The sequence below is a fragment of the Lethenteron reissneri genome, chromosome 28, assembly GCF_015708825.2.
Source record: "Lethenteron reissneri isolate LAM-NWPU_2019-01 chromosome 28, ASM1570882v1, whole genome shotgun sequence".
Classification (NCBI taxonomy): Eukaryota; Metazoa; Chordata; class Hyperoartia; order Petromyzontiformes; family Petromyzontidae; genus Lethenteron; species Lethenteron reissneri.
Genome location: NC_083806.1, coordinates 11369110 through 11384567, shown reverse-complemented (window position 1 = coordinate 11384567; position 15458 = coordinate 11369110). Strand labels below are relative to the sequence as shown.

At 52.6% G+C, this 15458-nt stretch overlaps 1 protein-coding gene across 1 annotated transcript; it reads left to right on the top strand.

Annotated features, from left to right (window-relative positions):
- The first annotated feature begins 301 nt into the window (after positions 1–301).
- On the top strand, positions 302–10151 carry METTL27 (methyltransferase like 27). Its single transcript, XM_061562166.1, has 7 exons — positions 302–359; positions 712–815; positions 2374–2521; positions 4185–4316; positions 5251–5386; positions 6515–6607; positions 9920–10151. Exons 3-7 carry the CDS (start codon positions 2378–2380, stop codon positions 10126–10128), a joined length of 714 nt encoding a protein of 237 aa, XP_061418150.1. The 5' UTR covers positions 302–359; positions 712–815; positions 2374–2377; the 3' UTR covers positions 10129–10151.
- The last annotated feature ends 5307 nt before the right edge of the window (positions 10152–15458 follow it).

Here is a 15458-nt window from a genome sequence, read left to right as displayed (position 1 = left end):
ACACCCAGGACACACCCACCCAGGACACACCCACCCAGGACACACCCACCCAGGAACACACCCACCCACCCACCCACCCAGGACACACCCACCCAGGACACACCCACCCAGGACACACACACCCACTCAGGACACACCCACCCAGGACACACCCACCCACCCAGGACACACCCACCCACCCACCCAGGACACACCCACCCACCCAGGACACACCCACTCACCCACCCAGGACACACCCACCCACCCAGGACACACCCACCCACCCAGGACACACCCACCCACCTAGGACACACCCACCCACCCAGGACACACCCACCCACCCACGTCAGTGCGCTACTCGTTGCTGAAGAAGAGCGGCAGTGAGTAGGAGACGTCTTTAAACATCTTGGGGTGTGAAAGCGCAGACGTGGGTTCTGTTTTATGCGCAGCGATTGAACAACGCACGTGTGTGTGGGGGGGTGTGTGTTAGTGTGTGTATGTTGGTGTGTGTGTTGGTGTGTGGGTGTGTGTGTTGGTGTGTGTGTGCGCGTGCGTGTGTGTGGGTGTTTGTGTGTGGGGTGTGCGTGTGTGGGTGTGTGGGTGTGCGTGTGTGGGGGCGTGTGTGGGTGTGTGCGCGTGGGCGTGTGTGGGTGAGTGTGTGTGGGGGTGTGTGGGTGAGTGTGTGTGCGCGTGGGTGTGTGTTGGTGTGTGTGTGGGTGTTGTGCCATGCAGGGCCGGCCTTCCATGGGGCGCCACGGTGGCTAGGAGTAGGGTGGCCAGCACCACGTCCGGCCGCCTTTGTCTCCCCTAGTGACGTTGACTACACACCGCACCAGGTACTCGTTTACTGCTGAGTCGATCTCAGGGACAGACCCTGCAGGTGCCATGGGTTGGCTGACCGAGATGACCGGCAGATGCACCACCAGCTGTACCCCCTACTGTGCCAGGCTAGGTGCAGGAGGTCTCGCGACAGACCCTTCAGGTGCCATGGGTCGGCTGACCGAGATGACCGGCTGATGCACCACCAGCTGTACCCCCTACTGTGCCAGGCTAGGTGCAGGAGGTCTCGGGACAGACCCTGCATGTGCCATGGGTTGACTGACTGAGATGACCGGCAGATGCACCACCAGCTGTACCCCTCAGCTGTACCAACTTGCTTGATTTTACCCGCCCGGCGCTCCGCTCGTTGTTGTGAGCGTCGCTCCTCTGCCCTCCGTTGTTGTTGCTGGAGGGCGACTGCCTCCAACTGCCCAGCAGCAGCGTCCTTCACGCGCAGTGTACTAATAATATATCTTGGCAGGCTGTGCTGGAACGCGACCAATATACACCCCCCAACACACTGCATGCAAGGGGCCAAAGGGGCAGCCCATAAATGACGTCACGCGATTTTGGACGATTTTTGACCCCCTCCCCCCATTCGTCACACGGCGTCACAAAAAGTCAGACCCCCCCCCTCAAATATGACGTCACAAAGCTCTGCCCCCCCCCCCGAAAAACCATATTTCCATTTTAAAAATAAAACATGCTTCAAATCGCTTTAAACTATTGTCATTGTAGTGCGTATTTAATGTGGCGCTGCAATCCGATGTTGTAGGAGAAAACATTTATTAAAAAGTCGATTTACTTAAGTAGAACGTGTTGTCTATATTTATTTAAAGTTGCGCATTTTGATGTGACGTCACATTTCTCACCCCCCCCCCCCTCGTCACACATCGTCACAAATGTCTGACCCCCCCCCCCAACTTGGTGCGTGACGCCAAAGTAACGACTGGACAGCACTCTACTCTTTGGCCTTTCAGTTTTTAACCAAACACCGAGCAATGATGTCATAGAGAGCACGGATACTGTGACCCCGCCAAACGAACGAGCCCATCATCGTGCCCCTGGTCCGGTAAAGTAACGTGTAAAGTAACGTTTAAAATACATATTTAAAGTATAAAATGTATATGTTTGTATTTGTTCGCAGATTTGCGGTGCAAGTTCGTGAAAAAAAATTCGCTGTGGCTGAACGAAATATATTGTGTCGTGGGAATTACAGGATTTGCGTGTTTTTACAGTGGTGTTTATTGATGGATATGCTGCTGTAGTACAATATACCCACTAAAGTTGTCTTCTTCGTACGTCTGATGCTAGTTGGGGGGGGGGGGAGGGGGGGTTCGTCCATACTTCACCACGCCGGTCAGTGCGGGTTGGTGAACGAAACCGGGAGAGAGATGGTTTCAATTATGGAATTTAAAAAACCGGGGAGATGGAGCGATGCAATCATTACAAGCGACATCTGCGAATCGCACAACGCTCGGCAGCTTGCGGGACGCTTTTCATCCAGCGGTGGATTGACCCTGGCTGCTGCTGATGATGATGGTGACGACTGTCGTTTGGTGAATGTCTACGCAGATTGATGAATCAACGTTCGCAGACCATGGCGGAGGGGCTCCCTCGAACCTTTCCGCAAGTCAAGGAGATGGTTGCCGCTGCGCACAGAGCCTCCTCGGCCACGGAGAAGCTTCGCTTTTACGAGCAGTGGGCAAAGGATTATGATGCGGTGAGGTTTCATTCAGTCAGTCGTTGCCTTGCCCTCTGTGAGATTGCCCTCACCTCTCTTGTCTGCGGTGTGACGTCGTTAACTACCTCGCCTGGTGTGCAGGATGTCGTGGGTGCGAACCCGACCCTGACGCCTGCTGCTGATGTATATTTGGAGTTTGCGTGTCTCTTTCTCTCATCATCATCACGGTGGCTAGGAGATGTTGACTACCTCGCCTGGTATATAGGAGGTCGTGGGTTCGATCTCGGCCCCGATGCATGTTGTATATTTGGAGTTCGCGTGTCTCTCTCATCATCATCATCACGGTGGCTAGGAGATGTTAACGACCTCGCCTGGTATACAGGAGGTCGTGGCTTCGATCGCGACCCAGATCCCTGCTGCTGTATATTTGGAGTTTGCGTGTCTCTCTCTCTCCCCGTGGTTGCGTGGATTTTTTTTGTACGGTTCCTCCGGTTTTTCCCTCGACATTTAGAAACATGCATTGAGATTGTTTAGATTATTTTCCTGCTACAAATTTCCAAATGCTGGGCCACTTTGTTGAGCTATCGTTTGTGGTGGCCAGGTCGCTCCTGAAAAATAAGTTGATACCTCAGTGGGCTTAGCCTGGAAGGATGGGGATGGTTTCGTTTTATTTGTTCGTGTTTGAGTGTTTTTTTTACTTTCTTGTACTTTGCACTCCCCACCGTGTTATTGTACAGTCTGTTGTAGTAACATTCTTACCCCGTGCTTTATAGCTCATCGGATTCCTCCAATATAAATACACTTTCTGATTCTGTATTTCAACAAGTCATCTCTATGATCTGATCTTGCATTCATTCGCTTGTCTTCTGTGAGATTTCATTCATTCATTCTCGTCTACGACCTGCGAAATTGCATTCTCATCCCATTGTCCGTTTCAAAAAGCGTCTCCTGTCTGAGTACTTGACTCGGATTCCACGCCGCCAACGCTTTCCCGCTGTTTCCACCTTGCCAAGCAGCACTGCCCGGCGCTGCCAATACGCGGTCAAATTACCGCCGCGACTCGGTTTACTGTGATTATATAACACTGGTCAACACACTTTTTCTGGCATAAGGTATTCCAACGGCTTTAAGGTACTTTTGGGGTGCTGATTCCAAATCTGGCATCAGTTTTTGTCTATCACATCAGGTTTTTGAGATATCAAATATTGCATTTTCAATAAAAACTGCAGAAGAAAACTATTAAATAAATGTGGATATCTACATAAAACGATATTATAAAGACACTATCCTAAAAAATACAGCACCATATTTTAACACTAAAGCAGTCACTGACTCGCAACAACTTGCAATCATAAGTGACAGAGTTAATTTCGGGTAAAATCAATGAAAATGGGGTATGCCGATAGCATAAAAATGAGATGTGATAGAGCAAATCTGAGATCAGATTTGGAATCAGCACCCTGAAATTAGTCTAAAACAGCTGCAAAAGTCCAGGCCAGAAAAATATGTTTTTTTTTGTTGACCAGTGTTATCGTCGTCATCGTGCGCGTGTTGTTGCGTGTTGGTGCGTGTTGGTGGGTGTTGGTGCATGTTGGTGCGTGTTGGTGCGTGTTGGTGCGTGTTGGTGCGTGTTGGTTAGTGTTGGTGCGTGTTGGTGTGTGTTGGCGCGTGTTGGCGCGTGTTGGTGCGTGCGTCCCCGCAGGACGTGCACGTGCTGGAGTACCGTGCGCCGTTCCTCGCGGCCGAGATGCTGGCGTCCCGCGTGCCCGCGTGCGAGCGGGCGAGCGCCACGGTGCTGGACGTGGCGTGCGGGACCGGACTCGTGGCTCAGCAGGTCAGGGTTGGCTACGTACGGTGCGAAAGAAGTTCGAGACACACAGTTACAACTCTACCCACCCAAACCCTACTCCCACGTCTTCCCCTACCCCACCGCCCCCGCGTTGAGCGAGGAGCTGACGTGACCCCACCCCCTCCCCAAGCTTCAAACTAGCACACAGAGACGCGCAAATAAGCACTCCCCTCCCCCCCTGCAACATGCACCGTGCACCGTGAAAACAACAATCAAGAGTTCCCCAAGTACTCCACCACCACCACCAGCAGCAGCAGCAGTTGCTTACGAGTTGGCTGCAGCTGTTCATATTCTGCAGCGTTCCCCAACCTTTTTTTTGGCACCAGGGACCGGGTTCGTGGAAGACAATTTTTTTCACGGACCGGGGTGGAGGGGGGGGTCATCATTGGGTTTTTCCCCCTTTTCAAAGAAGCTCTCCAGCGACGTTTGTTTTTTACTCATTTTGGCTACTAGGGGTTAGAGCTCGTGGGCTCGCCAACACTGTGTGCAGTGCGGGAAAGAGGCACGGACGGAAGTGGTAAATAATAAAATAATGGGGCGGCCCACGCACGGACTCACCGCTCTCACCTCCTCCTGCTGCTGCGCAGCCCGGTTTCCAACAGGCCACGGGCCGGTAGCGGTCCGCGTCCCGAGGGTTGGGGACCCCTGATATTCTGGATGTGCCACAAGGCAGCGTATTGTCCTGCGGCAGCCCGACACCCAGCTTGACGTGTCGTGAGTGAGATTAAGGTGAAGAAGAGTTCAAATGCACGGCATGGATGCCTCACCGGCGTCGTCATGGCAAATGCAAATTTCAAAAACCGCGCTGCAAAAAAAATAACAAATCCTTCCGGCCGGCCGGATTTCAAACTCGGCGATTTCAACAAACCCCACCGGCGCGACGCGTTGTTCTCATTTGCCGTCCCTTTGCTCCCGTCAGCTGCAACGGCTGGGCTTTCGACGGATCCGCGGAATTGACGGAAGCGCGGAGATGTTGGACGTGGCCGCGACGAAAGGCGTCTACGAGAGCATGCGGCGCTGCGTGTTGGGGGACGATCCCTTGCCTCTCGAGTCCGGTGAGTTTTTTTATTTCGTGATGAAAGACGGACGATGTTTACCGCTGTCAATGCGAGGTCTTGGGTGCCTCGAACGATTTCAATGGCGGGGTCGTTGGCTCGTGGCGGCCGAGAGACGGGAACGGCCCACTCCGCTGTCATTTAAATTTTAAAAGAAAATAATAATAATAACCAATAGGTAAGCGTCGGTTTTTTACCCTTTTATCTGGCAACAAAACTGACACCTTTTTTTACAAGGAGTCATGTTTGCATTGACCACAATACTTGCGGTCGGAATGCAAACAAAAAACAAAACTCTGATAATGTATGCACTGTCCTTGAAATTGATTGGTCCACACCCGAGACAGCTTTTCTTAGAGCCTAGTCTCACATGGTGTTGGTTTTGTTGCCAGATAAAAGGGTAAAAAACTAATTATCATATTTTGCTACTGTCAAAGGAGATTCCAATGGTGTAATTTCTTAACCCGAGCTCTCATACTCTGATGGTGCATTGTCTTTGAGTTGTGCGCCTTTTGGCATCATCTGGTCCCACACCATATGAGACTAGGCTCTAAGAAAAGCTGTCTCTTGTGTGGACCAATCAATTTCAAGGACAGTGCATACATTATCAGAGTTGTGGTTTTTGTTTGCATTCCGACCGCAGGTATTGTGGTCAATGCAAACATGACTCCTCGTAAAAAAAGGTGTCAGTTTTCTTGCCAGATAAAAGGGTAAAAAAACAATTATCATATTTTGCTACTGGCAAAGGAGGTTCCAATGGTGTAAATGCTTACCCCGAGCTCTCATACTCTGATGGTGCATTGTCTTTGAGTTGTGCGCCTTTTGGCGTCATCTGGTCCAACACCATGTGAGACTAGGCTCTTAGAGAAGCTGTCTCGGTTGTGGACCAATTAATTTCAAGGACAGTGCATACATTATCAGAGTTATGTTTTTTGTTTGTATTCCGACTGCAGGTATTGTGGTCAATACAAACATGACTCCTCGTAAAAAAAAGGTGTCAGTTTTGTTTCCAAATAATAGGGCAAAAAATCAATTATCATATTTTGCTACTGGCAAAGGAGGTTCCAATGGTGAAGGTAAGCGTCGTTTCACATTGCAGAGCCCGACAGCTGCCCTCTCTCTCCCCAGATGCGTTTGACGCGGTGATAATTGTCGGAGCGCTCAGCGACGGGCAGGTCTCCCATGCCATCCTTCCCGAGTTGGTCCGAGTCGCCAAACCAGGTGGGGTAACGTTGCACCCTTCACTCGTTGTCCGTCAAACTCGCAGTGCACACGAAGGTTCCTCGTTCTTACAACCACGGATGGAATGTCACGACGGACCAGCGCCTATGAAGCTGGCACAGCACACGCGCGGGGGATTGGGCGGGCACCACCAAAGTGCTCAGGACGCCGTGGTGGCTAGGAGATGTCGACTACCTCGCCTGGTGTGCAGGAGGTCGTGGGTTTGATCCCTAACCCTGTCGCCTGCTGCTGTATATTTGGAGTTTGCGTGTCTCTCTCATCATCACCACGGTGGCTAGGAGATGTTGACTACCTCGCCTGGTGTGCAGGAGTTCGTGGGTTCCATCCCGACCCTGAAGCCTGCTGCTGCTGTATATTTGGAGTTTGCGTGTTCTCCCCATGGTCACGTGGATTATTTTTTTCTCCACGTCCTCCAGCTATTCCCTCCACATTTCGAAACATGCGTTTCGAGTATTTGGCTGCTATAAATGTCCACACAGTAAGCCACTTCGTTTAGGTATCATACATAGCCAGATCACTTCTGAAAAAGAGCTGTACAGATCAGTGGGCCTTACCTGGTGAAATAAAAACAATATTTTAGTTTACAGCTTAGCCACCCATGTGTCCCCCTCCCCACCCTTCCCTTCCTGATCCCACTGCCACCACCCCACGCACTCGGGCCGAGGTTGCATCATCTAAACGAGGTCCTGGATTCCGCTGGAGATGGTGCACCGTACGTAGCCGACCGTGCGAATCGGAGGTGCGGGGGAAGGACAACAAACTAAACAGTTGAACACGTAAGCTTTGGCGATGAAGATCATCCAAAACAGAGGGTTTTTTTGGGTTAGATCGCGTAAATATATAAATGTGTCGTTAAACCCGCCACCACCCGACACAGCCAACGAGTAAGGTTTGTCATGTAAACAGAACGTGGCCAATTCTAAACTAGTACAGCACGCCGGTGTGTTGGAGAGCCAAGCCACAACATTTACAATCCGAGTTCGACGTTTCACCAGTAATTACAAGCGGCATCATCAGTAACGAATTGGCCACGTTCTGTTGACGTGACACTAAACCTTACTAATTGGTTGTGTCAGGTGGTGGCGGGTTTAACGACGCATTTATATTCACGCAATCTAACACAAAACAATGGAAACTAAACACAAAAAGCAGTTCTAAAATAAATGAGTTCCCAGCCAAGATGCAAAAGTGCACATCCGCAGTGGCTTCCTGATATCGGAATGAAGAGCGTTCCACATGTCACTGCACCATCCTCCCCACCCCCCACGTCAACGCTCGACTATAATTAATAATTCACGCGCGCAGATGCACGGGACCCCCCCCCCCCCCCCCCCCCCGAGCCGGCTGCTGCAGAGTGTGGCTCTCCGCTCCACTGACTTTGCTCGTTAAAACCCAGGGCTTTCCGGCACCGACCGGAATGTGTTTATTTCTTTCTTGTGCTGCGGCTGCTGTGGCTGCAGAAGCCCGTCCTTACACAAACAACCACGGTGACATTTTGGGTGACCGCTGTTACCACTGAGTGTGCACCAAATTCTGGCAACATCGCCGGATGATGGGGCTGCCTGTAGTCACCGGGCGAGAACGTCGCGTGGTACTCTAATTGTTCGACGCTTTGGGGTTTACTCTGCAACACCACCGGTGTGCTGCTGAAACAGCAACGAAGTGGCACGATTTTGCTTACGTGACAAAGCTTCCTAATTGGCAGTGTCGTTTGGTTGGCGGGGTTAACGACACGTTGAGATCTCACCCAACAAAAACCTCTCATGGGAATTGAACACGAAGGTGATTTATCGAATGTTAAATTTCGATTTAAAGCTTTCGTGACTGCAGGGATTCATCTTATTGGTTCTTTCGGTAAAGTCACGTAGAAGGGAAATAATAAAATAATAAAAATAAACATAATAAAATATTTTATAATATTATTTTATTATGTTTTATTTTTTTATTATGTTTTATTTATTTTATTATTTCCCTTCTACGTGACTTTATCAAATGTTGAGCAATGTGTACCACGACGCAGGCACGCGGTGGCCTCGTCTTGCGAACGACGCCACGGGTATCTTTAACGTCCAGGGGGCAAGCGGAGAGCGCGGAGTTGTTGCTCACGCCACTGCTGGCTCGAGCAAACTCCGTCCGGCCGGGAGGGGGAGGGCGGTAATTGGCCTACTCTTCCACGTGTGACCAGACGTGTCTGGAAGAGGTTGGCGTAACCCACAATCAGAATCAAAATCAAGTTAGTTTACACTTGAGGAATCCGATGAGCGATCGGATGTCCAACATTGGTCACCCACATTGTCACCCACATTGTCACCCACATTGTCACCCACATTGTCACCCACATTGTCACCCACATTGTTCACCACATTGTCACCCACATTGTTACCCACATTGTTAACCCGACTGCACGCGACTAACTGCGGCACACGGCTAGGTGGGCCGGCGCGGTGGGTTTTGAGAAACGGTCCTTAATTGGCGAACTGGCAACGTCCCGCGTTAGGAGCCCAGCGCCCTGACCATCCCATATGACCACCCCACCATCGAACCTACGACCTCCTGCATACCAGGCGAGGTAGTTAACATCTCCTAGCCACCGTGATGATGATGAGAGAGAGACACGCAAACTCCAAATATACAGCAGCAGGCGTCAGGGTCGGGACCAGACCCACGACCTCCTGCACACCAGGCGAGGTAGTCAACATCTCCTAACCACACGTAGTGCCTCCACCGTCACCAGACTCCGCTACCGCCACTGTGTCGTCACAGGGTCACCGCTGTGTCGTCACAGGGTCACCGCTGTGTCGTCACAGGGTCACCGCTGTGTCGTCACAGGGTCACCGCTGTGTCGTCACAGGGGCGCCGCTGTGTCGTCACAGGCGCGCCGCTGTGTCGTCACAGGGGCGCCGCTGTGTCGTCACAGGGGCGCCGCTGTGTCGTCACAGGAGCGCCGCTGTGTCGTCACGGGGGCGCCGCTGTGTCGTCACGGGCGCGCCGCTGTGTCGTCACAGGGGCGCCGCTGTGTCGTCACAGGTGCGCCGCTGTGTCGTCACAGGGGCGCCGCTGTGTCGTCACAGGGGCGCCGCTGTGTCGTCACAGGGGCGCCGCTGTGTCGTCACGGGCGCGCCGCTGTGTCGTCACGGGCGCGCCGCTGTGTCGTCACGGGGGCGCCGCTGTGTCGTCACGGGGGCGCCGCTGTGTCGTCACGGGGGCGCCGCTGTGTCGTCACAGGGGCGCCGCTGTGTCGTCACAGGGGCGCCGCTGTGTCGTCACAGGGGCGCCGCTGTGTCGTCACAGGGGCGCCGCTGTGCCTGACGACGCGCTCGAGCGCGCAGAACGCAGGCTTCCTGCTGCAGCTGGAGGGCCGCATGGGGGAGCTGAGCGCCGCGGGCGCCTGGCGGCTCGAGGCGCGGCAGGAGGAGGCGCGCTGGGAGCGAGACGTTGTCGCGGGCACGGCCACGCCGTCGTACATTCCGGGAGTCGTGTATCCTCTACCGCAAGCTTGACTAATAAACATCGATATATTGCTTTTGTTGTGTGGGGGGTTCTTTTTTTTTTCAGAAGCTGACCCCGGCTGACACGTGGGTAGCCCAACGGAGCGACTTTGTCACGCGGAGAAAATGTATCGCGGGCAAATACTCCGAAACGCACTGACGTCGATTCTAAATGTGGGAGGGGAAAAGCGGAGGAGCTGGAGAGAATCGACGCCACCACGGGAAGAGAGAGAGACGCAGACTCCAAATACACAGCAGCAGCAGCAGGCGTCAGGGTCGAGATCGAAGCCACGACCTCCTGTGTACCAGGCGAGGTAGTCAACATATCCTAGCCACCGTAATGATGATGACAGAGAGAGACGCAAACTCCAAATGTACAGCAGCAGCAGCAGCAGGCGTCAGTGTTGGAATCGAAGCCACGACCTCCTGCACACTAGGAGAGGTAGTTAACATCTCCTAGCCACCGTGATGATGATGAGAGAGAGAGAGACACACAAATTCCAAATATACAGCAGCAGCAGGCGTCGGGGTCGGGATCGTACCCACGACCTCCTGCACACCAGGCGAGGTAGTCAACATCTCCTAGCCACCGTGACACCCTTACACTACGTAATATAACCACATGAACATGGTTAACAAAACCACCGGGACTAAACTAAATCAATGAATGGGACGAAATGAATGTGCCAGGGTGCAAAAAGTAATCACTGGAAGAGGGTATTCCGGACTGTTCCGGCTCCAGTAAGACACTGAGTCGGGGTGCTCGGCAAACACAGGTGTGGTGAGCCTGTGGTCCCGGTGGGGGCGAGGGTGACCCAGCCAGGTAAGGCGGTGGAGGGGCGGGGGACCCACCTCAAGCGCAGGTGGCGCAAGCCGGACTGAACTCATCCCGCACTGAGAGGAGTGCACGGCGGACACGGGGTAGCGAGCGCATCATCGATACGACAGCACGCACATCGATTCGTGTGCAAGTGCCCATACATACAAGCCAAGGATCTCACCCCCTCCCCCCCACCAATATGGCCTTCAACAGACTGTAGGGGCAAGTGTTGTTAGCGAGCACCTATGAAGGCCGGCACGGCACACGATGGAGTGGGTGGCCAACACCACGCCCGGTCGCCTTTGTCTCCCCAGTGGCGATGTTTACTACACACCGCACCAGGTGTTCATTTAAGGCCGAGTCGAACTAGGAGAGGCCCAGTACCGGTTCAGATAATCGTCACCGGGCGTTGGCCGTGAGCGGGAATCGAACTCGGGTCGCCGGGTTCGTCAGCGCAGCGTAGCGCTAACCGCTGCACCACCGCTCCCCACAACATATATATACACACACAGACACACACGACACACACACAGACACACACACAACACACACGACACACACACAGACACACACACACGACACAGACACACACACGACACAACACACACACACACAACACACACATGACACACACACATGACACACACACAGATACACACGACACACAAACAGACACACACGACACATACACGACACACACACAACACACACAGACACACGACACACACACACACACACACACACGACACACACACACGACACACACACGACACACACAGACACACGACACACAACACACACAACACACACGACACACACACACAGACACACGACACACACACACAGACACACCTCCATCTGCCTCCAACCACGACCTCCCCCGCTCCCTGCCGCACCAAACCCGCCAGAGACTCGACGGCTCCGCACCGCGCCCGCCCCGACCCCCTGCGCCGCCACCGGCGCCGACTGCCCGGGTCGACCAGCGACCTCCGTCTGCCTCGTCGCCCTTGGGACCAGCCCAGGGCTCGCACGTCGCCGCCAAAGTCGCCTTGCCGGTGATGCGGCGGCAGTGCACAGATAGCGAGGGTCCTTGCACCGAAACGTCGCCGGCGGTGATTTTTTGTTTTTCCTATTGAGGCAGTTTTTTGGGGTGGCTAGGAGATGTTGACTACCTCGCCTGGTGTGCAGGAGGTCGTGGGTTCGATCCCGACCCTGACGCCTGATGCTGTAGATTTGGAGTTTGTGTGTGTCTCTCTCCCTCTCATCATCACGGTGGCTAGGAGATGTTGACTACCTCGCCTGGTGTACAGGAGGTCGTGGGTTCGATCCCGACCCTGACGCCTGCTGCTGTAGATTTGGAGTTTGTGTGTCTCTCTCTCATCATCACGGTGGCTAGGAGATGTTGACTACCTCGCCTGGTGTGCAGGAGGTCGATGATCATGCACGGATTGTCTTTGTGGCCTCGTCTCACCGCCAGTGCCAGACCAGAGAACGACAATGCGAGTATCAAAGTACGAATGGCTCGGGCCGAGCTGTTGTGTCTACGGGGACGGTAGATTGGAGACCCGCGCGGTTCAATCCCCTCCGAGACGAGGCCACGCCGCGCGGAGCCGCCTCGGGGGAAGATCCACATCGGAGGGTGCGCGGTTCATCCACCTGTAGGGTCCACGCGGCGTGAACGTGTCGCCCACACAACTCCGACGCACCCACACACACACCTACACACACACACTCACACACACTCTCACACACACACCCACAAACACTCACACACACCCACACATACACACACACTCACACACACTCTCACACACACACCCACAAACACTCACACACACCCACACATACACACACACTCACACACACCCACACACACACACCTACACACACACTCACACACACTCACGCACACTCACACACCCACCCACGCACACATCTACACACCCACACACCCACACGCACACACACACTCACCCACACACCCACACACCCACACACATCCACAATAACAACAACAACCGCCATTCGCAACTAAGTGGCGGTGACGTCACCACGACGCTTGTGCCAGGCTATGTGCACCTTGAGGCCACACACCCACCCACACACACGGGGAGCGCGCACGCACGCACGCGCACACGGCCGAGCTGATAAGGGGCAGCTACGTAAGGCGCAGTCAGTCTCTCTCGGAGACGGGCGAGGTCTGGTGGGTGTTTCTGCGTCAACAGAAATTAACACCATTGCTGACACGGGAGACATCTGCTGCTCTCTGCCGCTGCCGACCACTTTCAACCACTTTAAGCCACAAGCACGCCACTTTAAGCCAGAAGTTGTTTCGTTAAGAACACACCTACTCACGCAGAGAACGCACTTACACACTTACATACCCACCTAGCCCCCGCCTCATGTGATTGCGTACAAGACGCCTTGAAGAACATTGCAAGAGGACCCTCGAGAGAGAATCTAAAATCGCGGTGTCATTTAACCCTGCTCCCTGCGTCACGCAAAAAGGTAAGAAGTCGTCGCACTTGATGCCTCTTCGAACACGGGGCGATGCGCTTGGGCCACCGCGGTGGCCAGGAGATGTTGACTACCTCGCCTGGTGTGCAAGAGGTCGTGGGTTCGATCCCGACCCCTGACGATGCCTGCTGCTGTTGTCTATGTGGAATTTGCGTCTCTCTCATCATCATCATCACGTTGGCTCGGAGATGTTAATTACTTCGCCTGGTATAAACGGTCGTGGGTTCGATCCTGACCCTGACGCCTGCTGTATTTTTGGAGTTCGCGGCGTCTCTCTCTCATCATCATCACGGTGGCTGAGAGATGTTAACTACCTTGCCTGATGTGCAAGAGGTCGTGGGTTCGATCCCGACCCCTGACGATGCCTGCTGCTGTTGTCGTTTATGTGGAGTCTGCGTCTCTCTCATCATCATCATCACATTGGCTCGGAGATGTTAACTACTTCGCCTGGTATAAAGGAGGTCGTGGGTTCGATCCTGACCCTGACAACGCCTGCTGCTGTATATTTGGAGTTTGCGTATCTCTCTTTCCGTCTCCCTGTGGTCGCGTGGATTTTTCTCCGGGTCCACCGAGTTTTCCCTCCATATTTAGAATCAACATCACCACGCGTTTAGGGCATTTGTGCTGCTGCTATAAATGTTCACATGATGATAAGCCAAGATCGCTTATTTAAAAAAAGTTACATAGCTCAGTGGGCCTTACCTGGTAAAATAAAATTAAAATAGTTTACTTTATAGATATCCGCATTAAAACTTGGGGGGTACAGTAACCCCCACCTCTTCCAATACCTGTTCATAGTATATGGTTACAATAATAGAGGATCGTTACGGATAGCCACACCGTGTACTCTTAGTTGTAGTGCCTTACGCGGATTATTCATACTCCACGCGGGCACAGCAGCGTTTAGGGAAGAGTAGGCCAAGCACTCCCGAGAGGAACTCGCTGGTGGAGTGCTTTCCGCCACCAGCAGCGGAGTGAGCAAGTCGTTTCAGGGCTGCGCCTGAACCTCCTTGCCGACATTGACGTCGCCTTCCAAAGGCTCCGAAAGTCTCCCAGAAAGAAAAAAAAACATCTCAAATCGACGTAGCGCATCCCGTGCGGAATACTCCAACAATGATCATCTCGATTTAAAGCTTTCGCGACTGCACGGATTCATCTTCTTGGTTCTTTCGGTAAAGTCACGTAGAAGGGAAATAATAAAATAATAAATATAAAACATAATAAAATAATTCTCAAGACTCTGTCTTATCGACAGACATGTTCTTCACCTGAGGACGGCTGCTTGCGTTGTGGCCGAAACGTCGTGAGAATTATTTTATTATTTTAATAATTTTATTATTTCCATTATACGTGACTTTACCGAAAGAACCAAGAAGGTTAAAAATTAGTGTTTTAATATTTGTGTTTTTTTTTATTTAGGGCCCCGCTTATAACGTCACACGCTACAGGCCCGGCACTCGCTTCATCCGGCACTGGTCACTCTCACAGTGTTCGCTGGGCTGTTGAGAAGTTGGGACGTTCTCCATCGGAGGGGGTCTTCTCTAAGTGGATTGGTCTGTGCTCTCGTACTCTGTGGGTGCGCACAAAAACGTCGGTCGCGTTCATTGTTTGACCGTCGCCCCGAGGTTTTAAATTGTGTTACGTTCTAAGCTAATTATTAACATCCTCGCCGGCATCGCCTTGACGCTGCTATGGGTTTTACTGCGCTGCTGCGGGATATGTAACTGTTCTCAGCATGCATATTAAGCATATGGTAACGATTATAATTATATATTATGCATAAATCATACAGTGTATAAAACATAAACTAACATGCATGCTAAACATGGGGTAATGTGATTAGTGTATTGATGGGGCAATGTGACCTTGTCACCATGATGGGGTTTCTCGACAGTTACAGAACTGATTTGAGTGATAGAAGTGGTACATGCAGAGTGCGTGAGTGAGTGAATGAGTGGGTGAGTGGGTGATTGATTGGGTATGTGAGTGGGTGAATGAATGAGTG

What these genes read in the sequence shown, in the direction of transcription:
- METTL27 (XM_061562166.1), top strand. Translation starts at nt 2,378, where the DNA reads ATGAATCAACGTTCGCAGACCATGGCGGAGGGGCTCCCTCGAACCTTT. An exon ending in GGGCAAAGGATTATGATGCG is followed by an intron (nt 2,522 to 4,184) that starts GTGAGGTTTCAT and finishes GCGTCCCCGCAG; the next exon opens with GACGTGCACGTGCTGGAGTA. An exon ending in GGTCCGAGTCGCCAAACCAG is followed by an intron (nt 6,608 to 9,919) that starts GTGGGGTAACGT and finishes GTGTCGTCACAG; the next exon opens with GGGCGCCGCTGTGCCTGACG.